This window comes from Panthera onca, chromosome A1 (genome assembly GCF_046562875.1).
Source record: "Panthera onca isolate mPanOnc1 chromosome A1, mPanOnc1 haplotype 2, whole genome shotgun sequence".
In the NCBI taxonomy this organism is placed as follows: Eukaryota; Metazoa; Chordata; class Mammalia; order Carnivora; family Felidae; genus Panthera; species Panthera onca.
Window position 1 is genome coordinate 70441577 of NC_138339.1, and position 26974 is coordinate 70468550.

The following is a 26974-nucleotide window of genomic DNA, read 5'->3' on the forward strand; positions in this document are numbered from 1 at the left end:
TTAAAGATAATTATATAGTGGCGCCTGGGTGGCTCAGTCAGTTAAGCGTCCGACTGAGGCTCAGGTCATGATCTCACGGTCCATGAATTCAAACCCTGAGCCAGGCTCTGTGCTGACAGCTTGGAACCTGTTTCAGATTCTGTGTCTCCCTCTCTCTCTGCCCTTCCCCAGCTCACATTCTGTCTCTCTCTCTCCCTCAAAAATAAATAAACATTAAAAAAATTTTAATAAAAATAATTATATAAATTAGTTATCATTGAGAAAGAACTTTTAAAATAGTTAGAAACAAATTAATCAGTAAATCCTATGTCCTAACAATAGAATATCTTATTTCATTAAATACTATATGGTAGAAAAAAATAATATCACAAATAATGAAAGAAGAGTGAAAATATTATACATACATACCTGTGAACATCTATGAAATTATTGTATTCTGTGCTAGGGTCTATCTGTTCAACTGACATTTTAATCTCTTTATGGACATTCACTATTTCCTCTGTAACAAGACTGGTTATCTGGCTGTATTCATCAAATATACCTTTTCTGAAAACAAAAATAAAATTTTACAACATTTTTAAGTTTTCAAGGGAAACACAGCCCAAAAGGAATTCAGAACAATAAACGTAAGAAATGTAACATCAATATTTACAGATGGTGGTTTCATACATCACCTTATTTCATACACCTGAATGGTAAAATAAAGGGATTATACAAAAGCACAGATTCACAATTTACATTTGATACACCATGATAATAGCAAACAATCTAGAATAAGGCATTACTTTTTCCAACATGTATTTGACATGTTCAAAATGTAAGGTCAGTATTGATGACTTTCTATATCTAAATGCTGTTGTAGAAATGTTCAATTCCATTACATAGAACTGTGGATCAATTCCTATCTCTTCAACATTTCTTTCCAGTAGCTGCTACTTCCTCAAATGCCCTATCCCTTGGTTCTTCTCTTGCTCCTGGGCCTCTGCTCTTTTCTGTGTCTTAATTATAGAGTTTAACTGGTTCTGTACCTTCAATGACATCTTGAACTCTTCTCCTTCAGTAGTAAAAATGTCACATCTTACCTGCCTTCAGTAGTAAAACTGTCACAAAATATATTAGCTCTATGGTGGTTATATATATATATATATATATATATATATATATATATATATATATATATATATATTAGCGCCTATGTGGTTCAGTTGGTTAAGCGTCGGACTTCGGTTCAGGTAATGATCTCATAGTCTGTGAGTTCCAGCCCTGCGTCAGAATCTGTGCTGACAGTTTAGAGCCTGGAGCCTGCTTTGGATTCTGTGTGTGTCTCTCCTTCTGCCCCTCCCCTGATTATGTTCTGTCTCTGCTCAAAAATAAATGAACATTAAAAAAAAAAATTTTTTTAATATATTACTGTATCTAATGAGTACAAAATAGGGTGGCAAAGATCTAATCTCCAATTTAAAAGTGCTATGCTGTAAAAATATACCACCAGTCAAGAATGGCCTCAATAACAAGTGTGGACAAGCTTATGCTGCCTTTTCCCATATAAATATTAGGGGCATTGTTTGCTTTTCTTTTCCAAAAGCATCACTCATAAAAATTTATTACTTACAAAATTTCTCTTATTTAATATTCTCTCAATTATTTTATTGTAAATAGCCAAATATTGTTTGAGTGAAGAAAAAAAAGATTTAGTGTTGCTTGGGTGGCTCAGTTAAGCGTCCAACTCTTGATTTCAGCTCAGGTCATGATCCCACAATTCATGAGTTCAAGCCCTGCCTGGAGCTCTGCAGTGACAGCACAGAGCTTGCTTGGGTTCTCTCTCTGTCCTTCTACCCACCTCCCCCCGCCCCCCACCACCTCTCTCTCAAAATAAATAAAAAAACTTTTAAAAAAATGTCTGACTCTTTATTTTGGCTCAGGTTATGATCTCACCATTCCTACGATTGAGCCCCACATCAGGCTCACACTGACAGCTCGGGGCCTACTTGGGATTCTCGCTGTCCTCTCTCTGCCTCTCTCTCTCCCTCTCTCTCTGCCCCTCCCCCCACTCACATGCTCTCTTAAAATAAATAATAAAACTTTAAAAAAAAAAGATTTAAACTGCTTCAGGCAATGCTAGTTTGGAAGGATTACAGAAATCACCTGACAAAATCTAAAGAAAAAGGAGAGGCAGAGAAATTTAAAACAGACTTAGTAAATATCCCTGGGCTTATGACCACATTAAGTGAAAGTACTGAATAATATTAATGTAAATGAGCCTATCTAGATAACTCTCATAAAGCAATACCATAATATGATATGGAGGTTATTATTAATATCTACCTTCAGACAAATGGAATTTTTAAAAAAAGAAGCCTCCTAACGTTACATTAATGTGACGTGGAATTCAATTGCAGTGAAATCATCATGCTTGGATATTTTAAATGCTAGGTCTAAAATAATTGTTTAGAAGTTAAAGATAATATGCTATAGAAAACTACTATGTCTCAAAAAATAGGAAACTACTGTCTCAAAAAGACATCTAGCGATGATGAAGATGCCATTATTGAGGATTCATGTGAAGAGTTTGAAATAACATTGATTCATGAGAGTAGGAAAGGAAGTATTTCTGAATCAACAATATTTAATTTAAATAGACATAACTAAATTTATAAATTAAATATTTTAAGTAGACATTTTACTATTTTATCAATACCCTTCAAAGTTTACCTATTCAAGTCAACTAAAAATAATTTTTTTATCTTTTTACTGGGAAGATGGGAGATCACCTAATCCAGGTCAAAGGAGATGAACTCTACCAAACATGGCCTATCTTTTTCTGTTGTCTTGCATTGATGTCTATGGTAAACGTGTGCTCTTGACTTACTCCCCAGAATATACTGTTAGCTCCTTAAAGGCAAAAATTGTGGCCAATTCACACGCAGCGTGCTTTGCATACAGTAGAAATTCAATAAACATTTGTTGATGTTAACTTCACACAATAAGTTGGCAAATAAACCTTCAAAAAATTCTTTCCTTTGATGGAGTCACAGAGTGTAATGCTAAGTGAAATAAGTCAGTCAGAGAAAGACAAATACCATATGATTTCTTTCACTCATATGTGGAATTTAAAAACAAAACAAACAAAACCAAGCAAAGGGCGAAAAGAGAGAGACAAACTCTGTCTAAAAGAAACAGACTTTAATTTGGAGAACAGACAGGTGGTTACCAGAGGGGAGGTGTGACGGGGGATGGGTAGAATAAGTGATGGGGATTAAAGAGCACTGAGTTATGTAGAGAATTGTTGAGTTATGGCATTGTACACTGGAAACTAATATAACACTGTATGTTAAATATACTGGAATTAAAATTAAAAACTTAACAAAAAAAATTCTTTCCTTTGGACTTCTCGGTTGCTCAATATTTAAACACTCAATCCTCTGAAAATATTAACTTCTTAACACTTGTCAACTAATGAATTTTTTTTTCACCTAAATTTCCAGCTAATTGGAGTAGAACAAAAACATACAAAACAGAAGGACCATTCTTAGGGCTAGCCAGAAGGTTTAGGAGATGATAATAAACTGAAAGGAGACGAGAAGTGAAAATCAAGAAGGACTAAAGTAAAACAGATGTGAAATACACACTGGGCTAAGTCAATAATGAAGTTCACAAAACACAGACAACTTCTTTCCAAAAGCTTAACTAGGAGAAAAAATAATGTTAAAATCACTTCATGAAGGGACTTCATGCCAAATAGGAAATGTATCTTACAGTGCTTTTATCATTTCTTCTTGCATCTTTTGTAAGGAGTCCAGAAGCAAAGGAAGTGTGGTGTCATAATACTGATTCTGATGAAGCTGTGCCCCTTTCAATGCCAATACATACTGATTATGCAGCATATGAAGTTTCATTGTGGCTTTGTCATATCGTTCCTTGGCCTTTTCGGTTTCTTTCCCTGAAGAAAATGTTGAAGAAAGTTAAAAGAGATAAAGATGTTTTATATTCACTATATGCAAACAGAGTGACCACTATTTTATATTATTTCATACATTTTAGGAATAATCGACAAAATTTTATTGAGCATAATACTACATACCCAGCTCTATACAAAGTACTGCTTATTTGTCAGTATTTTGCACACAGGCTGCTATGAAGGAGACATATATTACAGTAAATGTTTGATGAATGAAAGTTAATGTATAATTTTTTATGAAATTACACAGAAAAATGATCTTTTTTATCTTCAAGAAGCTTACACAAATTGGAACAACCAATGTACATGAAACAGTGTAACCAAGAAAACAACAAAGTTTGTAAACAATGTTAAATTTTGAGGTCTGTGTTTGAGGTTTCAATAAAGACGAGGGGAGTCAGAGGTGGCTATGTAGAAAAAACAAACCTTAAAAGGTAGGGCATGTGCAGGAAGGTATAAGAAAGACAGAATGGATAATAATAATTCCTTCCTCTCTTCTTCCCTTTCCACCTTTCTTCCTTTCATTTAATTAATATTATCCACTGATCACCACCAAGAACTGTGCTAAACACTGGGAATTCAGTACCTAGCAAAACAGAGTCCTCAACATATAGCCGCTGGTGAATTGGAATACTGAGTGAAAACGGGCAGAGAATAAGCAAAATTACATAGGCAAGCAAAGAAATAAGCTCACAGAATAAGTATTAACGAAGTGAAGGAAATATGTCTGTATAAGTAGAGCAGTTTTAAGTTGTGAATGACTTGAAAGCAGAGAAATTTAAAGTCTATACAGGAAAAGTCCAGGAGATATTGATAATATTATGAACTAAAACTTTTTGTGGTACCTTTATTAAAATAATTCAGAAAATATTCACAGAGTGACAACATAAACAACTATATAAATAAATGAAAAAAATTTTGATGCTTATTTATTTTTGAGAGAGAGAAAAAGAGAAAGGGAGTATGAGTAGGGGATGGGGCAGAGAGAGAGGGAGACACAGAATCTGAAGCAGGCTCCAGGATCCAAGCCATCAGCACAAAGCCTGACGCGGGGCTCAAACTCACAAACTGCAAGATCATGACCTGAGCTGAAGTCTGATGCTTAACTGACTGATGCACCCAGGAGCCCCTAAATAAATGAAATTTTTAAGCAGATCTTCAATTTTCAATATAAACCAAGCAAATATTTTTATCAATTAATTAGAATTAGGGAATAAACTTTTCAAAATATTTATTATGTTGAGAATTTTATTTTAAAAGTTTATTAATTTAATTTCTGAGAGAGAGGGAGAGAACGAGCAATCAGAGGAGGGGCAGAGAGAGAGAGGGACAGAGAGAATCCCAAGTAATGTTGTGCTGTCAGTATAGAGCATGACACCATGCTTGAACCCACGAACCATGAGATCATGACCTGAACTAAAATAGAGAGTCAGATGTTTAACCAACTGAGCCACCCAGGCACCCCTATGTTGAGAATTTTTGACGCCACAGGCTCTCCTCTGCTGCCACTCTGCATAGGTTCAGCACCCATCTAAGTATTCCCTATAGGTAGGAGTCTGAAAAGCATTCCCTGTTGAAGAATGTGTCCAGCTAAGAACCAAAAGCAGAGGAGTAAAGACAGTGTTATTGTGAAGAGAGGAGATCTTAGACCCTCAGATATGCACAGGCAGGGCAATAGAATGAGAACAGTTTGCTTGCCTTCCTCATCTCCCCTCCAGTTCTCAGACAAAGAAACTGCATCTAGCAGATGGAAAAGAAAATCTTTCCAGCATACTGGTAAGTCCCTGCTACCAACAAATTCTGTGGTTCCAAGTACCAGAACCACCACTGACTTCCAGGGAGCTGCACAGAATTATTTTACAGAGCATAATTCTCTAGCCATAGCCCATCAGCTGGTTCCTGAATATGGGGACATTATTAATTTCCTAAGTTATTTGCAAATTGCTACCTTAGAAAGCCTATTTTACTTTATAACATAAAGAACTTCTCAAGGAGAAAATATTTTAATCACCAGAGTATCTTTCCTAGCCCTTCTCACTGCTGTCTAGAAACAGGTTCTAACATCAGGTGGATGGGAACAAATATATTAATTCAGTTCTGATCTGAAGGGATCAGAAAAAATAACATGAGCCACTAAAGAAATGGATATTCTCACTTTTGGACTACAACTCACAGGATAATATATTTTATTTCATGAGCCAATTATCAGATACATTTTTAAATATATAATTAAAATAAATTCATGAAATAACTCTTCCCCTTCCTATGAAGGATACCGTTATTTAAAAAAGTTCTGTTTTATTTGAATTTTTAATTCTTTTAAATCTTCATTGAGAACCCAATACATTTTTTTGCCTCAGTTACCCTACAGAAATTTTAAGTCATTCTGTATAGCACTAGGGATAATTTTTTTAACTTAGTAATTACCAAATTACCTCAGTAATACTAATCATGAATGATATTTTAAGGTTCTCAGTAACATATTCTCCTACATGTTCAATTAATATAATAGTTTTTTTACACAGAATAATATATTTATTTACCCACAAATATTGCTATTTGGCATCCTTCTTACAAAAATATATTTCAAAAAATGTCCCCAAGAGTCTATGCAGTTTACATATCTATGGGCAGCCTCAGAGCCTCCGTCAAAAATAACAATCCCTTTATCTCCCTATCCACACTAGTCAGGATGAGACTCCTATATGAAGCTAATACTCAAAAGCCAAAGTGCATACCCAACCAAATCAGAATCCATTTTTTGGCTGGGGGCTAAATCACATTAATGTCTGAATGAGAGTGAAAACTCGACAAACACCTGCTGCAGAAACTGCCAGAGCAGCCCTTTCCAAGGCCCTTTTATTTTCTTTTTTTAATTTCATTAATCATTTTTAAGCTAGTTTAAATATATGTTACTTAAAATTCAGCAAATTCTGACAGAAATTCCAATGGTCATATACAATTAGGCAGACAAATTGATTCAAAGTAATAAAGAAATTTTCTAGAGTCTACGTGTTGAAAATAAGAAAATAAGGCAAGCATCTACCAGGCAAGACTATTTAAGTACTGTGTTCTAATTTGTTAATTGTTATTGTAAATTCACAAAGTATAACTACATAGTAAATTCCATATTTTAAATCATTTTTTAAATATTACTTTTCATATGAACTCTATTATTCCTAATTAATTTCTTGGATTTTTAGTACAACTTCAGGAGTCAAGCTCTCCACACAAACATTTTCATGGAGACATTTAAACCACCCATCTGTCCTCCTATCTGCACAGATTTTTAAACTGCAAACTACCCATCTGTCTTTCTAGATGGTGAAAAATGATGCACTAAATGTGTAATGCTCAGCTAAGATTTTATAATCTAAAGTCTTATTAGAAAAGTTAAGAATTTCTTTTTTTTCTTTATCATACCCAGTATATGACAAACGATCTGAAGAAGACTATTATAACCATATCAAAATATCAACAGCTTATAAGTGGTAATTAACACAATTTATGAAAAAAATTAAATGCCTTTGAAAATATCCAAGGCAGAATTTATTACATTAAAATACTACTACTAATAATAAAGAGCTTTGGGTTTAATACGAGCTTAATAAGAGCTTTGGGCTTAAAACTGAATTTGAGGGCATGTTTTAGCAGGTTTTTGGTTTGTTTGCTTTTGTACTCTACAGCTCACATACACTTATGCATTTGGTTATCTGATGTACTTGTGCATGTGCGTGATCGATCAATCGACACCCTCCCTCCCCTGTAGAAAGTTCCAAGAACATGTTCACTTGCCATGATTTCAAAAGGGATTTTATTATAGTTTTTCCTGATTTACTTTAAAATAATTATTTAGGTCCCATACAAACTATATAAGTAAATTCAAGAAATAGTAATGCCTTGTGAAAACCAAAGTCACAAATAAAATATTTTCTGTTCCATTCACGTAATGAAACATGAGGCAAAAAACCCTAACACAATTCTCGCCACATCACTTCTTGGTGCAGAATATTTCACATCATTATTACTCTTTCTTAACTTTTAAATAACATTTGAGCCTAAAATTAATATGAAGTATGCAGATTAAGTAAATTCTTATTGACAGGCACAGAATTATACCTCTGTTGCCATATGACTTTTTTTCTTTTTTAATGAAGAGAGGCATTCAAGCAGGGCATGGAGTTGTCCTATGTGTCAATTAACAGGCAGGAAAACATCTAATTTTTCCTCCTGCACATAATGAATTTCACAAAGAGATTGTATTATAATTCTTTTGTCACCACTTGTTGACAAATCTGTTTAATGTTTGTAATAACAGAGTGTATACACAATATGCCATGCCATAAACAATATTATGAAGCTAGCAAAACTCAATTATGTAAGTTTGACATTTACAAGAGACAGACAAGACTACTCATTCAGCTAGTCTAGAAAGTCGAGTATTTTTTATTATAAACTTCAGAAGTGTTTGCCATTTGCTAAATATTATGGTGGAAAGCCTCCTGATAATAAATGAGAAGTGATTATTTTCAAAAAGCAAAATGCCTGCACATAGACTCTGCTTTGATTTGGATAACTAAATGTTCTACCATCTTACATTTTTCTTTCCTGTCAAACCATTCCTCCTCAACTATATAATTTCTACTTATTGCTCTGAGAAAGAAGAAAATGAGCAAGAATTCATCCTAACTTATAAGTTATTTGGGCCAAATGTCCACATATGTTTTTTCACATGCAAGTTAAAATTCAAGTATGACATGTGGCAACAATGAATGAGTTACCCATTTTATTCCATGCTGTTCAGACAAAAGCAAAGTTAAGAAGTCATTTTTTGTCTCAGCTTCTCCTTTGATTAGTTTTGCAACCCAAGCAAGTCATATAATCTAAATTTTAGCTCCTAATTTCTAATCCTGGGAGTTAAATTATCTGCCCTTTTCAATTCACTGGGTAGTGATGAAGAATGAATGGCAAAAAAATTGTCAAAATACAACAGCAAAGGCTAAGGAGGGCATAGAATTTGGAGAGCTGAAAAAACCTTTTGAGTATATGCTCCTATAAAGCATTAAAAAATACAATAGATATATAGGTATATATATATATATATATGTATATATATATATGTACATATATATGTATATATATGTATATATATATATATACATACATATATATGTACATATATATATACATACACACACATACTGTGCTACTTTTAATAAATTTCCTGGTATAAGAAAAATTGATATATCAATCAAGAAATATTTACTGGGCATGTGTTATAGACTCTAAACTGTTCAAGAAACTAAAACAGTGATATTTAAAAATTCAACAAAATACCTTTAAAGAGAAAACTGTGAAATATCATTTCCTTGCATATAATGATTGCTAGATTCAACTGACCAACAATCGTTTAATAACCTATAAATTGAATATACCATGCTCAAATCTATATTCTATAATGTAATAAAGCTTTGAAGGGGAGGATTCTGTGTAGCTGGGATGAAGTAAAAGCATAATTCTGAATTTCCCACAGAGCATCTGAATATTTAATAAAGCACAAAAAGAAAAATAAATAAACCCTCATCCTCAGCATAGCAGGCAGTGAATGTACAAATTTTAAATCGTCTGTGAGTGGAGGGGCAGCTGGGTGGCTCAGTCCGTTAAGTGTCCAACTCTTGAATTTAGCTCAGCTCATGACCTCCTGGTTCGGTTTGTGAGATCGAGGCTGGCATCACCTGTCAGTGCAGAAACGGCTTGGGATTCTGTCTCTCTCTCTCAAAATAAATAAATAAACATTTTTAAAAAAATTATCTCTGAGTGTAAAATTAAACACCAAATCACTGCAAAAGATCTCTCACCCTCCCACTGCAAGACTTCATGGATACCAAGAGCTGTTCTGAAAACAAGAAAAATGAACTAAAGAGAAAAGAGAAAAGGTAGCAGTGTGCTTAAGACTTGTCTAAAATCACCATCAGAAAAAGCAAGTTCATTCTATATGTGAAAATACTGGAAACATAATGCTAGATCACAGAACCGACTACAAGAAAGGGAACTAAAAGTATATGTGAAAGGCATGAGAAACAGTCTTAGAAAGGTAACACTTCAGAGGGAGAAACGGTTAAAATGAAGGAACTTGGGAAACCATGAAGGAACAAAGTAAAGCAAGTGAGGAAAAAAATCCTGTAGGAAAAAAAAAGAATATAAAAATATATATAAAAAAAGGACACATCAATCTTTGTCAAGAGCATGAAGGGTACAAGATTTTATTCTACTTGCAAGCTAACAAATTAGCCTGCCTCAACTTCATGAAGATGGGCAGAAGACATAAGTTCTGAGACAGAAACAAAGGACAGTTTATTTCTCAAAGCAGTATCAGTAGCTAGAGTATCATCATTCATTGGTGGGGGGAAACACATTAAACAGAATAAAATGACAACCAACAAACTAGTAAAAAATATGTGTACCACGAATAACAGATAAGGGGATAATCATTGTAATATACTTAAAAATTCTTAAAATTTGGGACACCTGGGTAGTTCAGTTGGTTAAGCATCCAACTCTTGATTTCTGCTCAGGTCATGAGCTCATGACCTGAGAGAAATGATTATAGAAGATAATAGTTATCTAAGTATATAATTTTATACAGTACTGACTTTTGGAACCATTAATGTTAAACCATTAATGAGACAGATAAGCAAAAAACAAGAATAGGAGAGGACAAAACAACTTATAATGGGATACAACAGATACAAATGAACCAAACTATTTCCAGTGAATAACGCAATCACACCGAAAGGAGTGGGGAAGAAAAGAATTAATCTAAGAAACTTTGGCAAACAATATTTGATTACAATGAAAGACTAAAGACAAAAAGAGCTCTAAAGAAACCACAAATTGTAGTTTCTTTAAGAGGCATGCGTTAACAATTCTGAAATGATTTTCTGTTATTTTAGGATTGAACAAGTAAGTAAACAAAGTGTGAATAACAGAAGCCAGGTTTCCCACTGTCAGAGAAAGAAGTTGCAAATGCATAAATATGAAAGCACCAAATGAACACAAGGCATTGGACTAGAATTGAAAGTCTCAATATAAACTCTTTAGTTTTAATATAGACAGATCAACAGATATAGAAATAAGCACTGATACATTTGTGTTTCTTATTTCTTATCTCTGTGCATTGAGAGGACCTCGAACAAAGATGCCCTCATGAAAATGAGCACACCCAGTGCCCAAATAATGGTTTCTAAATACTAAATGGAAAACCACTAAAAGAAACTATGGTTCCTTAAAATAATGGAGCAGGATCCAGAGCATGAAAAGTATAAGATGAGTCAGAAAATAAAGGATGAATGAAAAGAACACATCAAAAGGACAGAGGGGCCATTGTAAGTTTCTCTCTCACATACAGAGAAAGAAATAAATAAAATGTGGTGAAATATTAATATTTGGGGAGTATGAGTGAAGGTATTCTTTGTATCCTTCTTTTAATAGATATGTAAGTCTGAAATTATGTCAAAATAAAAGTTAAAAATCAAAAGCTGTGAAAATCTGATCAAAAGTCAAAAGTACCTGAATATTCATTAAATCTAAAAATTGGAGTTATTTAGTCTAGAGATCAAATATCTCAATGATTTGTTCTTTAAATATCAAAACACTTACTTCCTAAAATAAAAAAGAAAACTTGGTTTCAATATGTATGTTTCAAAGCAGGTATGTTCCCACTATGAGGATTATTAATACATAAACACAGCCAGAATGAAAACAAAACAAAATAAAACAAAACCATCATTCTGCTTTATAAGATTAGTCAACTGTGTGGAATAACAACATTTCCAGCAAATTAAGGGCTTTCATCCTTTAAATCTTTATCCACATCCCATGGTGTTTTAGGTTCTGTGAGGGATAGGCAGTATTTTCCTAAAAGATGCTTGACAAAAAAAAATAAAACAAAGGCTCACAAAATAGTCATCATAATGTTAGGATATAATTATAGAGAAGGAAGTGTAGAGATCACCATTTACTTAGCATGAATAACCAACCAGTAACTGACCTCAAACTCTGAATAATGTACTATAATACACAAGGTTATCTAATAAGTTGATGAATACTTTTAAGTAAGTAGCTTAAAAGCTACAAGATATACATAAAATATATCTAGAAGAAACAAAGTATTAGTCATTTCTGAAGGAAAAAAAAACAGGTAACAGTCAGAAGAAAAACTTTTCACTATATACTTATTGGCCTATATCTTGTGATTTTGAATTTGGGAAGAGGAAGCCCAGGAACCCCCTTAAGAAAAGAAATTTCAAGACAACTTCAACAAGCTATAACCAATATATCTACCTACTTATCTGTATAAAGCTGTATGCTTGGCCTTCTTAGACTACTACTATGAATAAACGGCTCTGGCTCCTAGGTAAAACCAATCCATTCACTTGGGTACTGGATTCATCACCTCATAACTACTCAAGGACACTGCTACAGCCATTCTTCCCTCATTCTGCTACCTCATCAACTTTTCCTTTTCTCCCAGAGTATTCTCAACAACAAACAAGCAGTAGTTGCTCCTAATCTTTAAAAAAAGAAAACATCCTCCCTTGACTACTTTCAGTTACCTCCCTCTCTCTCCTTTACTGCAAAACTCCTGAAATGATTTGTCTGTACCAGGGATCTCCAGTTTCTTTTCTAGCATTCTTTCTTAAACCCATCCCATTTAAGCTTTTCCCTCTACTGCAATATTGAAACTGCTCTTTTCGAAGTCTCCAATAACCTACACTTTACAATATCCAAATCACGGTCCTCATCTCATGTTTTAGTAGTACTTAACCAAGTTGATCTCTCGTTCTTCCTCAAAATCTTTTCCTTCCCCATTTGGCTTCCAGAATAATATGTTCTTTTGGTTTTCCTTTTATCTTGGTGTTCTTTATAATTTCTTCCTTATTTCTTGATATTGGGATTCTTAATGTTGGGCTCAGTCTTAGGACCCTTCTCTTTTCTATCTTAATGAACACCCTTAGTAATGTCATCAAACGGCATGGCTTAAATACCAACATTCAAGTTTATACTTTTACTCCAGACCTCTCCCAGGAATTCTCCATAGCTAGAGATTCAAGTACAAACTAGACATATCTAGTTAGATGTCTAAAAAGAATCTAAAAACTCCTGATCTTCAGCTCCAAATCTACTACTCCTATATTTTTCTCCACCTCAGTTAACCACCTTTCCAGTTGTTCAGGCCAAAAATCTTCAAATCATCCTTGACTTCTTTGTCTCACCCACTACATCCAATTCATCAGCAAATCCTTTAGGCTCTATTTTCAGTACATATATACATTCATGGATTCCATATTTCTGAATTCACCTACTGCCTAAAATTATTTCTAATCCTCAAATCAATATACAAAATACTTTCCAGGCCAATCACAGATATACACATATGCAGAGCACAAGAGTCATTTGATACACATGTTCCCAAGAGAGGTCAAACAAGGCTATCTCTGTCTACCTTTTTGTTTCAGTTCCCATGCTGGAAGCTACCCATTCTGCAGCCTATTTAGTTTCACATTTATTGCATTTTTGTGCTTTTAGCTGATGATTTTGCTGTTTAAAATGGCCAAAAGTAATACTAAAGCGCTGTCAAGTATTCTTATGATTAAGAAGGCTACAATGTACTTTATAGAGAAAATAGGTATGGCAGATTGCTTTGTTTAGTCATGACATATAGCACTATTGGTTTGGAGTTCAGTGTTAATGAATCGACCACATATATTAAAGAAGGTGTCTTTAAACAGACACATACATAAAACAGGATGATGTATTAAATCAGTCACCAAAAATGCTGTGACCTTGCTTATAGGAACTTAAACCCTAATGTTATGTCCACTAGGGGCAATGATTCAGTACTCAGCTAATGCTAATTTAGCGTTCAGAGTGATTTCACAGAACATAACTACTGTAAATAACAAGAATCAACTGTATATCCAGAAACTGACCACTTCTCACCACCTCTGTTACTACCACCCCAGGTCCAGACCAGCATAAAACCTTGCCTGGATTTCTCCAATAGCCTGGAAGTAATCTCCTTACTTCCATCCCCCTCCACCTCTCAGAGGAGTTGCAACAAGGATGCCAAATTATACTATTAAAATATTAGTCAATTCCTGTCATTCTTCTGCTCAAAACCCACCATGGTTTCCAATTTTACTTAGAGTAGAAGCCAAAGTGCTTTAAGATAATGACCAAAATCCTATATAATTTGTGCCTCCTTCGCCACTCACCATCACTCTTCCTCTCTGATTTCATCTCTTTCCTTTATCGCTCCACCAATTGCATACACACAGGCATTTGCACTACTCCTCAAATATTCTAGACATGATCCCCTCCCGGTTAATTAGCTTTGGCTATTCCCTCTACCTGGAGTACTCTCTGTCTCAGATAACCATACACTTCACTTCCTTACTTCCTTCATTCTTCATTTAAATGTCTCTTTCTCCATGAGGCTTGACCTGATCATTCTCCCAACATCCTATCCACCTGCTGTGTTTCATTTTTATCCATGGTACTTATCACCATCTAACATACTATATGTTTCACTTATTTGTTGTGTTAATTAGCTATCTTCTTCTCTAAAATGTAAGCCTGACAGAGGCAGGAATTTTTGTACGGTTTGTTATCTACAGTATCCCTAGTACAAATAACAGTGCCTGGCACATAAAAAGAAAATGCATAAATTGATATAGTTTTTATTATTAAAAAATAAATTTAAGCTTAAATAAAATTTTTTTAAAAAGCTAAAAGTTACAGAAAGATTACAATTTTATCTTCTGCATCTGTTTATATCATCTTTCTAGTAATCAAGTCCAAAACTAATATTGTTAAGGAGCTCACCTATAAAATATAGAGGAAAATCAGCAAAAGGATATAGTTTCTCTTAATCTCTTTGTATATGAAACTTAGCTTTGTTTATTTAATAAAACTAAGAAAAATAGGGACAAATCAAATTATTGTGCTTTAATTTTATTTTCATTTTAGGAAGTTATCTCTAGAATATAAATGAATCATGTGACATATTCCATCCCACATAATATTTCAGCACCTAATGAGAATATTATAACTGTCACTCCAATTTCTGCAACTTTAACCCAATGCAAATTAGATTAACAACAAAGAGTGTCATTACTCTTTATGACCTTATAAAGTTCCTATCATATTAAGCTCCATGCAGTGAAAAGCATTCAGGCCATATGTCAGCTGCTGATATATCATGTTCTAATAAGTAGGTCAAAAAAAAAGGGGGGGGGGGAAGCCACATCAACAGAAATGATGATCGAAAAATGTATCTTGAACTTACTGGCTTTGGTCTTTAGCAAGTCCTATATCCAAAAAGCATTTCTCCTTATGTTGAACTGAGATGTAAATTTGAATTTCAGAATATTTGTCTAGGGGACCTCCACATTTCATGCATACATGATTCTGGTTTTTAAAAACTCCAAGATTTAGAGATTATTGAATAGGAAGGCTATTCTTGTTGGACTAAAAATGAGAAAATCAACTAAAAGAGCCTTCAAAAAGTTTTACTCATTTTTTTAAATTTGGATTTATTGAAACAAAAATTTAACCATCTGTCTCAAATCTGGACTCATTTCAAACTGGTTTTCACAATTAAAGTACTCTAAAGAGACAACTCAATGGATCTAATCAATTTTAATTGGCTATAAAATACTACAGAACTATTCATAATGCATGAAGAGGCAATTTAAGAAAATCTACTTCCCAATTACAGAAAAATTTACTTTTGAATGAGACTTCTAGCAAACTCCCCACAGTTCTAGTAGTAGGTATCTTCTTATTCTGTCTGCATAGGTTAAGTGAGGGCCTGTACATAATCAGGGAGTTTACAAATCTCTTAGCACTCTGTTTTGTTTCCCATAAAGAAATAAAATTTGAAAGAGAGTTTGTTTCCCTACTCTTGTTATATAAGTGGGTGGAGAGAGCTCCTTTTAAACTTCTCTAGACTATTATAAGCATTTGTAACGTGGAGTAGCTCATCCTGTTTCTTTTTCCTGAAATATGATGTGTGATAAAGCAAAAGCATTCAGACTTCTACTCGTATAAGAGTAACCTCCGCGAATGTTATCATGGGTATTTTGAGTCTTGGTAAATATAAAACCCCAACATAACTGTAGTCATACAGAATCAATTAAATAGGCTATATCAGAATACATAACTATGAGAGTTATTTTGAACAGGTTTTCTGACACTTCAGTATATCTTCAAGCAAACTATAAAACTTCAAAGCAAAAACTGTATTTAAATTCACTTCATCAATACCATATGGTTCAACTCTTAAAAAAATACATTTTAACTCTAAAAAAATACTACATGGCATATGAACAAGGGACTGAATGTAGGTTTATAGGTAAAGATTATGTATATTTTTTACAACATAAGCAAGTGGAAGATTATAGTGAGTTTTAAAAAAATCTGGGAATGAATAAACTCATAAAACTCTCAGAACAAATGAAGAAGGATGATGAAGTCCACTAAGACTCTAAACTTAGGTTAATGCGTTAAGTAGATACCTGCAAGTTTTAGGAAAAGACCCATTATCACAATTATTCAGGCATAATCTGCAACGCCTGAGATGAAAACTATATTACATGGGATTAAAGATAGACATTGTAGGAAATAAGATGAGTGCACTTGTAAACAGAGCATAGAAACTAACCAAAATGAAACAGAAAGAAAAAAAAAAAAGACAAGTGGGAAAAAAATGAAGAGTATCAGTAGGCTGTGAGACAACCACTAGCAGCCTAAGATCCATGCAGCAAGAGTCTCTAGCAGAGAACAGAGAGGGGGACACAGAAAATATACATGAAGAAATAATGGCTGAACGTTTTCCAAATCTGGTGAAAACTATAAATTCTCAGATAAAACAGGTTCAACAACCACAAGGAAAAAAAAAAAACTACAGCAATGGACATCATGACCAAATTTCTTAAAACCAATGATAAAGAGTAGCTAAAAGCTACCAAAGGAAAATAAAATGTGTAGAGCAAAGATAAAGATTAGAATAGATTTCTCTATGACATAACACTAGCACAACATCTTTAAAGACCTAAAGAGGGGGAAAAAATGACAAAATAGAACTCTATATCCAACAAAGATATATTTCAAACACAAAGGTAAAATAAAAACTTTTTCAAGCATGTAAAACTGAAAGAATTTATTACTTACAGACTTACATTACAAGAAACATTAAAGTAGGTAATTCAGGCAAAAGTTAACTGACGCCAGATGGAATACAAAATGCTAGAAAAGATAACTACATAGATAAATATATGAAGTGTTCTGCTGTAGTTTTAAAAATAACTATTTAAACAAAGAAACATTAACAAGGTAGTGTGGACTTTACAACGTACGCAAAAGTGGAATATATTACAACAATAGCACACAGACCGGAAGATGACACTATTGTAAGGGTTCCATGTTAAAAGCAAAGTATTATAATATCAGTTGAAGATACACTATGGTAAATTAAAGATAACATAATATAACAAAAAGTTATAGGTAATAAGACAACGAAATAGGAAAAAAAGGAATCAAGAAAATGTTCATCCAAAAGAAGGTAGATAAAATGAAAAGGAAAACAAAGAGTAAATGGAAGAAAAGAAAACAAAGAGCAAAATGACATAGTTAAACATAACAATATCAAAAGTCACATTAAGTATAGTTGAATAATCCCAGTTAAAAGGTAGACATTAACAAGCTAAAAAAGCATGACCTAACTATATGCTGCTTACAAGAAATGTAATTCAAAAATAAGGACTGAAACAGATTAAAGAATGAAAACCAGAAAGACTGTATAAACACTAATCAAAGTAATGTGGGAATGGCTGTATTAATATGAGATACAATAGATAGCACGGCAAAGAATACTACCAGGGATAAAAAAGATTATTTTATAATAATAAAGCGGTCATCAAGTGGATATAAGAATTGTAAATACTTAGTCACCTAATAACAGAGTTTCAAAATACATGAAAAAAAAACAAAAACAAAAACTGACAACGACAAGAAGAAATAGACTGACCCACAATTACAGGGGAAGATTTCAATTGCCCTCTCTCAAACATTAATATAACAAGTAGACAGAAGATCCATAACAACATAAAAAAAATCAAAAAACACTATTAGCTAACTGAACCACGCTGACAATATAGATCACTCCAACCAACAGCAGCAGAATACACATTCTTATCAAGTGAAAATGAAGCATTTATGAAAACACACCAAACTGTGGGCCAGATAACAAGTACACATAAACTTAAAGAAATGAAGTCATAAAAAAATATTCTCAGATCAAAATGTAATTAAATTATAAATAAAAAATGTAAACATCTCTAGAAAAACGACAAAACTTTAGAAAACTAAGTCACACACTTTTAAAAAAAACCTACAGATCAAATTAAAAAACAAAAGGGACACTAGAAAGTATTTTGAACTGAATGAGAATGAAGACAGTGTATGAAAAATTGGGGAACGTTGCCCAAACAGTGCTTAGGGAAATTGAGAGCACAAAATGACTATATTACAAAACAGACAGTTCTCAAATCAATGACTTTAGCTTCCACATCAAGGACATTTAAAAAATGTTTTAAATGGTGAAAACTAAGCCGAAAACAAACAGAAAGAAAGAAATAACAAAGATTAGAGCATAAGTCAATTAAATAGAAAGAAAAACAGAAGTAAAGCCAAAAGCTGATCTTTGAGAAGATTAATAAAATTGATACACTTCTAGCCAGAATGATTAGGAAAAAAAAGAAGAGACATAAAATATCAATATCACCAATACCAAGAATGAGAAAGAAAATGTCACCACAGATTCTATAAATTAAAAAGGTGAATAAGGAAAATTATTAACAATTTAATACCAATAAATTCACCAACTTAGATGAAATAGACATTTCCTTGAAGGATACAACCTACTAAAATTCAAACAAAAAGAAACAGATAAACTAAATAGTCTATATCAATCCAAAAAAAATGAGCTTATAGTTTTAAAATCTTTGCAAAAAAAAGTAAAAAAATAGAAACAAGCAGACTCAGATGGCTTAAGTAAATTCGACATATATTAAGAACCATTACCAACTGAACACAAATCTTTCTTAAAAAGTTAGAGGAGGTAACCATTCACAGAATAGAATTACCTTTATATTAAAATAAGACAAAAATATAAGAAACAAAGATATAGATAAAAAATTGTTTAAAAAAATTTAACCAACCATATCCAACAATATAAAAAATGATAATGCATCATAACAAAGAGGAGTTTATCCCAGGAATGTGAGATTGATGTAATATTTGAAACATGTGAAAATCAATCAAAGTAATTCATATCAAACAAAAAGAAGAAAAAATATTTATCTCAATAGATACAAAGGAAGCATTTAACAAAATCCAACATCTACTCTAAAGCAGGAAGAGAGGGGCACCTGGGTGGTTCAGTCAGTTAAGCATCCGACTTCAGCTCAGGTCATGATCTCTTGATTTGTGGGTTCGACTCCTGTGTCAGGCTCTGGGCTGACAGCTCGGAGCCTGGAGCCTGCTTTGGAGTCTGTGTCTCCTTCTTTCTCTGTCCCTCTCCCACTCGCATTCTCTCTCTCTCTCTCTCTCTCTCTCTCTCTCTCTCTCTCTCTCCCAAAAACAAACATTAAAAAATTTTTAGAAAGGAAGAAAGAAAGAAAGAAAGAAAGAGAGAGAGAGAGAGAAGCAGGAAGATGAAAGAAACTTCAACCAGATGAAAAAGAATTTTGAAACTATACCTAACTTAATACTTGATTTTGAAAGACTTTTCCAAGTTGAGGAACAAGACAAACATCTTTGCTCTTTCTACTTCTATTCAACATAATACTAGAGTTCTAGTTAAGGCAATTAGACAAGAAAAAGAAAAGAAAAAAAGAGATATCCAGATTGGAAAGGAAAAGTAAAACTTTCTTTAGTCATATACAATATGATCCTGTAAGAGTTCTTTTGTGAAGTCATTTACTTATACATTCACAAAATTGTTTTATGGTTAAACCTAAACCATATGGTGCTCAACCAAATTAAAGTATTCAGAACTTAATCCACAATAAGAAAGTAAAATCTGTATATTTTGCATTTAAGAACTCATTAGTCTATGCTGCTATCAAGAAACATTCTGAATTACTAACTTCAACTCAACAGGCTAACTAAAATTATTTTGGTTGTTCTCAGTTTATATGTTATAAATAATAATCAATAGACTAGTTTCGAATTAGTCGAAGTCAACTTAAGACAAATATTTGCTTTCTCAGCCCAGCCCAGAGCAAAACAAGTTTAATAGTTAAGGTATATTACAAAAGATAATAATAATAATTAATTAAAATGCCACAGTCAAATTACAAATGAGTGTAATATTTTACATTAAACAATATTAACTGATGTTCCTTTGGACATAAATTTTAATATTCAAAATTTAAAGTATTTTGTGTAATCTACACAGCAGGGGTCAGGAATTTGGAATTTCAGCATTAACCTAGCCTTCCTGCTGATCTACTGCTAAACCTCCAGTTAGTTATAGTAACTGAGCCCTTTCTCAATCAGCTGAACCCATTCTCAATCAAATCCAGAATTTAACCCTTTTACTATAGGAATTATTTTCAGGCCTTGTTTCCCCCAAAGCCTTGTCTCCCCCAAAGCCTTGTCTTCTCTAGCTGGGAGCTAAATGTCAAACTGGGGTTTTAAGACCCCCTAATATCTAAAGTAATGACTGGATGCTACAGCCATACTGGGGGTATTCACTGTCACTGCCTAGCTGTCCCTAGGACCCATTTCAGAGCTGCCCTGTTCTGGCCTATACAATGAACTAAAGTTCTGACATTAAGTCTGCAAATGTTGGAAGATTTGCCATCATATCATCCTTATAAAGAATAAATAACTTCACAAAAGAACCCCTATTTCCATGTTAAATATAAAAAGCAGTTTGATAACAGAAACAAAGTATTCAAAAATATAATTTTACACTTTTTCACATAAACAGGAGTATAAAGATAGTGTTGATTATAAAAAAAGAAATGTAATATGCCACATATCAAACACAATAATACAAGAAGTTATTTTTAAAATATGTATTCCACAGGATATAAGTTGATCAAATATTTGATAAAGAGCAACCAAATTCTTGAAAATAGGAAAATATTATCACTAATACCTTTAGAAGGAGAAATGTAAATAAGTTCACATATTTTAATTTCAGGAGATTCAGCCACGTAATACATTTCTTGGGATTAATTAAAACTACAGTGTTCAGGGGGTGCCTAGGTGGTTCAGTCAGTTAAGCATCTGACTTGGCTCAGATCATAATCTCACAGTTAGTGTGTTCAAGTCGGGCATCAGGCTCTGTGCTGACAGCTCAGAACCTGGAGTCTGCTTCAGATTCTGTGTCTCCCTCACTGTCTGCCCCTCCCCAGCTCACTCGCTCTCTCTCAAAACTAAACATTAAAACATTTTTTTAAACTTAAAAAAAAAAATGCAGACTTCAGGGGAGCCTGAGTGGTTCATTCAGTTTGTTGAGCAACCCACTCTTGATTCTGGCTTAGGTCATGATCTCATGGTTTGTGAGTCAGGCTCCATGCTGACAGTGCAGAGCCTGCTTAGGATTCTCTCTCTGCCCTTCCCCTGCTCACTTGCTCTGTCCCTCAAAATAAATAAACTTTAAAAAAAACAAACAAAAAGTCTTCCTATTATTAATACAACAGTAAGTGGTATTTTATCTAAATTAAAATAAAAAACAATAAAGAAAAATTACTATCTGTGGAAAATCTTCAATAGTATAAGTACTATGTATTTAAATTTTTATTATGACATCAGAATTAGATTTCATTTTTTAAACCAAATTAAACTATATCATTACAAAGGAAAGACGTAAGAAAGGGAAGGAGGGAGAACTGCATGTTAAATCAGTATCTCTTTTAGTCTACTGGGATTAACAACATAAACATGGTGCTTCCATTGTGCAAGATACATTGAAATGTAGGAGCTATTTATTTCATTTACCTCCACAAAATAAGAATATAATACACAAGTAAAAGACCAAGAGAAATATGTTAGTAAAAAGAAAAAGAAGATAGAATTACTAATAAAGCTTATATTTAGACAGGAAGAATTTTTTTAAAAACCTCCAACTTTTATCATTAAAAAAAATCTAAATATGAAGACTGTTTACTCACATTTAAAGACTCATAACCATAAATGCTTATTTAAAACATAAATAATATGTTTCTCTTTCTATTTACTTCCAAAGCTTCTTATGAAAATGTTAGAGGAAATATATGCGCATAAAATTAAGCTACGAAGGGGCGCCTGGGTGGCTCAAGTCGGTTAAGTGTCTGACTTCAGTTCAGGCCATGATCTCACTGTCTTTGAGTTCGAGCCCCGCGTCAGGCTCTGTGCTGACAGCTCAGAGCCTGGAGCCTGCTTTGGATTCTGCGTCTCCCTCACTCTCTCTGCACCTCCCCCACTCATGCTCTGTCTCTCTCTCCAAACTAAAATAAAAACATTAAAAAAATTTTTTAAGATTTAAAAAATTAAGCTATGAAGGCAAAATAATGCTATAAAATGGTCTGGCTGCTTTAGTGGCTTTTAAATACCATAGGCAAAAAGAGAGCTAAAAATGGTACCTTAACAAATACAACCTATTTTTCTTATTTACACTCAGTAATTAAACTTCTAGAGAGAAATTTTTAAATATTTCTTGCATTTTATTTACAAGTGCTACATAATTCCAGTTAGTATGAACTACTAAAATGTAAAAACTAATTTACATCATTTTTAAAAAAAGACAAAAAATAAAAAGACATTAAACAGTTTGACAATTAGTCTATTTTGACATATTTTGATATTTTTTAAATGTGAATTGGTCTAAGTGGAATTATTCTGGTACTTTAAAGACAATCTTCAAATGATAAGATTAAAGACAATCTTCAAATGATAAGAATAAAAATCACTAAAATAAACATTTTTCATAATTTTGCCATACCTTTAGCTAAAGCTTCTTTATATTTCTCTCTGGCAGAATTCATTTCTTTTATCAACTGTCTATAGCTGGACTTTAATTTTTCTAATTCTGTCTTTGTAACCTGTCAAAAAAAAATGCAAAAACAAATTTTAAATGATTAAATTTATATTTGTCAAGAACTTAAGTCCTAATATATTTTTATTGCTTATAGATCAGAGTTGCTCCTTAATATACATTATAGACAATATATTAAAAACTGGTTTAGAAATCAATGATAAATTCAACGCCATATGAAAAAAGAAAAACATCTCTTAAAAATAAAAGCAAATCAAGAAATAGTGCTGTCATCATCTAAAATTTAAAGACCAATAGATTAATATACTATGTATAAAATATTTTTTCTAAAAAATATTTATTTTAATATACAGAATAACTGAGTTGTTACAATTTACCAGTTCTAACATGAGTTTCTTGGTTTTTGTGCTTTGGGTTTTTCAGATATTGTAACATCACTTAAAATAAGATGTATCTAACAATCACTGTTGGCTGTATAATAATCATGACAGTGGTCATTACATACATACGTGAAATCTGTTATTCTATCTATGGAAAGACTAAACAAATGCAGGTCCTTGATTCTGTACCCAAAAAACACTTAAAAGTCTGCTCTGTCTGAAATTAATATAGCTACTTCTACTTCCTTTTGATTAGGATTAGCATAGTATATCTTTCTCCATCCATTTACTATCAATCTATATGTGTCTTAATATCTAAAATGGGTTTATTGTAGACAACATATACTTGGGCCTTGTTTGTAAATCCACTCTGAAAATATCTGTCCCTTAATGGGCTCATTTAGACCACTGACCTTCAAAGTACTTATCCACATACTTGGATTAATAGGTACCATATTTGTTAGTTTCCTAATTGTTATCCTTGTTATTTCTTCCTATTTCTAACACTCTTTTTCTACTTTTCTGTGATTTTAAGTGAGTATTTTATACAATTCCACCCTCTCTTATTTCTTAGCGTATCAGTTACATTTCTTTTTTAACTTTTTTTAGTAAGTGCCCTAGAGTTCACAATATGTATTTATAACTAATGCAAGCCTACTTTCAAAGACCACTATACCATTATACCACATTTCAAAGACCACTATACCACATAAGTATCTTACAATAACAAAATAATCCTAATTCCTCCTTCCCATCTATCATTGCTGTCATTCATTTAACTTATATATAAGCATACATAAACATATATCTATATACATATATACACACACAAGATATATTCATGACTGTACATAATCAAATGTTGCTGTTATGATTTTCAATAAAGTGTTATGTGTTAGATTAATTAAGAGTGAGAAAAATAAATTTTTACTTTATCTTCACATTCCTTCCCCAGTGCTCTTCCTTTCATGATGTAGATCTGAGTTTCTGACCTATATTATTTTCCTTCTCAGTCCACTGGATACAAATTTCCTCAATTTTTGTCTATCAAAGAAAGTCTTTATTTCATTTTTGAAGGATAATTTCACAGGGCATAGAATTCGAGGATAGTGTTTTTTTTTCTCTCAACACTTAAATATTTCATTCTACTCCCTTCTTGCCTACTTGATTCTGAGGAGAAATCAGATGTAATTCTTATATGTTCTTCTATACGTTAAGGTGCTTTTGTACTCAGGCTTCTTTCAGGATTTTTTCTTTATCTTTGATTATCTATAGCTTGAAATCAACCTGGCTAGGGTGTAGTTTTTTGGTCATTTATTCTGTTTGGTGTTCTCTGAGCTTCCTAGAACTATTGTTTGGTGTCTGACATTAATTTGGACAGATTCTCAGTCATTATTATTTCAAATATTTCTTGTTCCTTTCTCTCTTTCTTCTCCTACAGGTATTCCATTATACATATGTTACACCTTTTGTAGCTGCCCCACAGTTCTTGGATATTCTGTTCCATTTTTTTTTTTCAGTCTGCATTCTCTGCTTTCAGTTTTATAGAATGCTACTGATATATCCTCAACTTCAGAGATTATTTCCTCAATTGTGTCTAATCTCCTATTAAGCCCATCAAAGTCATTCTTCACTTCTGTTAAGGTATTTTAGATCTCTAGTATTTCTTTTTGGTTCTTTCCTAGGATTTCCAACTTTATGCTTACATCACCCATCTGCTCTTTCGTACTTACTTTATCCATTAGAGCCCTTAGCATATTATTCATAGTTGTTTTAAGTTCCTGGTCTGATATTTCCAACATCCCTGCTGCATCTGGTTCTGATGCTTGTTCTGTCTCTTCCAATTCTGCATGTTTGGCTCTTGGTATGCCTTGTTATGTTTTCTTGATTGCCAGGCAGATTGTACCGAGCAAAAGGAACTGATTAAATAGGCCTTTACTAACGTGGTGATAAGCTGTCAGAAAAAGGGAAAGTATTTTATACCCTATGATTAGGTCTCAGTCTTTTACTGAGCCTATACCTCTGGCTATGAACTTCACATGTGTTCCTCAGCTCACTAGCCCACTCTCCACTCAGAGTGGGCAGGACTTATGAATCCCCCTTGCCCCAGATTAATTAGGTTACAGGTAAACAGTTTCTCCTAAGCGCAGACTTTATTAAGAACAGAATGCTTTGGCATATGGCAAAATGGTTCCTTTTCCCTCCTGAAGCATGAGATTTTTCTCCAATATTCACTGTGAGAAGCTGGTAGAGGTCTAGGAGGTAAAATTCACAGAAGTGTGTAGTTTCCTCAATAAGTAGCTCCTCCTGGAGGTTTTAACTGTCAGAGTTGTCCACACTGAGCCTCCAGAATTTGTCACTTACACTCCAGGTTTTCCTATAACCAGTACTATTTCCCAAAGAGGCTTTTGCTCTGATAAGTTGTAATTCTCTGTATTCGCTTGTCTGTCTCTCCAATTTTAGGGGGTGCCATTTGCCCTGTCATGTCACTTCTCTTAAGAATCTAAAAGCAATTGGTGATTTTTCTATTTGTTCAAATTTTAACTCCTTGTTAGGAATGAGTGACAACTTCTAATCTTCTTATATGCCGGACTGGAAACTGGAAGTCTTAACTTCTGAAGTTGCTAAAGAACCAATTCATTGTTCTCCAAGCTGGCTTATTAATTGCAAAAAGCAAGCATTTATCCTGATTCTTGTATATGAACGATACCTCAGGGTAGCCAAGTAGGTGATATAACAAAACTTTCTATTGAAAAATTATAGCTAACAATCATATTAGGAATGATAGAAGTAAAATACTGCCATTTTACAACCCCTAGTAAAATAATGGATCTAAGCAGTGAACATCAATTATTTCTAAACCTATTAGGTAAATGTCTGAAAAGAAACTTTTTTCATAGGTTGATCAAGCTAGCAGGACTGGAACCTATTAGACAAGTTTAACATCACAAATAGATAAACAAGATGACATTAGATATCTCTGATAGGGGAAAAAAAAACAGGAAGTCTATACCAGCACCTATCATGTATTCTTGCCCAAAATAAGTAGACAGAATGTTATCAAGCCAATCTAATTTACTCTCCAGTTTACAGGAAAATTGAAGGATGAAGAAATATGTGAAATCACATCACAAGATGCTAACAATAAAATCAAAAATTAAGGAACTTCAATTCTATAGAGCAAATTACCCAATTTCTTCCACAAATAAATAGCATTTTTAAAAGGTTGGGAGTGGTAGGTGCCTGGGTGGCTTAGCCAGCTTAAGTGTCCAACTCTTGATTGAAGTTCAGGTCATGATCTCAGGGTTTGTGTGATCAAGCCACACTGGTTTTCTGCACTGATAGCGCAGAACCTTCTTGGGATTCTCTCTCTGACCCTCCCCTGCTTTCACATGCATGTGCTCTCTCTTTCTCTCTCAAAATAAATAAACTTTAAAAAAATGGGGGGGGGGGACACCTACAGATTAAAATTATTCAAATGCATGTTTGGGTCATGATTCAAATGAACCAACTGTAAAAAAC

At 33.2% G+C, this 26974-nt stretch overlaps 1 protein-coding gene across 5 annotated transcripts in view; it reads right to left on the minus strand.

Annotated features, from left to right (window-relative positions):
- Positions 1 to 26974, minus strand: part of FER (FER tyrosine kinase) — a 439195-nt gene that overhangs the window by 342070 nt on the left and 70151 nt on the right. For all 5 annotated transcript variants that reach the window (XM_078447626.2, XM_078447631.2, XM_078447633.2 and 2 more), the window contains 3 exons: positions 23019 to 23118; positions 3757 to 3940; positions 409 to 546 (listed from right to left, as the gene is read on the minus strand). In XM_078447626.2, the coding sequence (XP_078303752.1) occupies positions 409 to 546; positions 3757 to 3940; positions 23019 to 23118 (422 nt within the window). The remainder of the gene's footprint in view (positions 1 to 408; positions 547 to 3756; positions 3941 to 23018; positions 23119 to 26974) is intronic.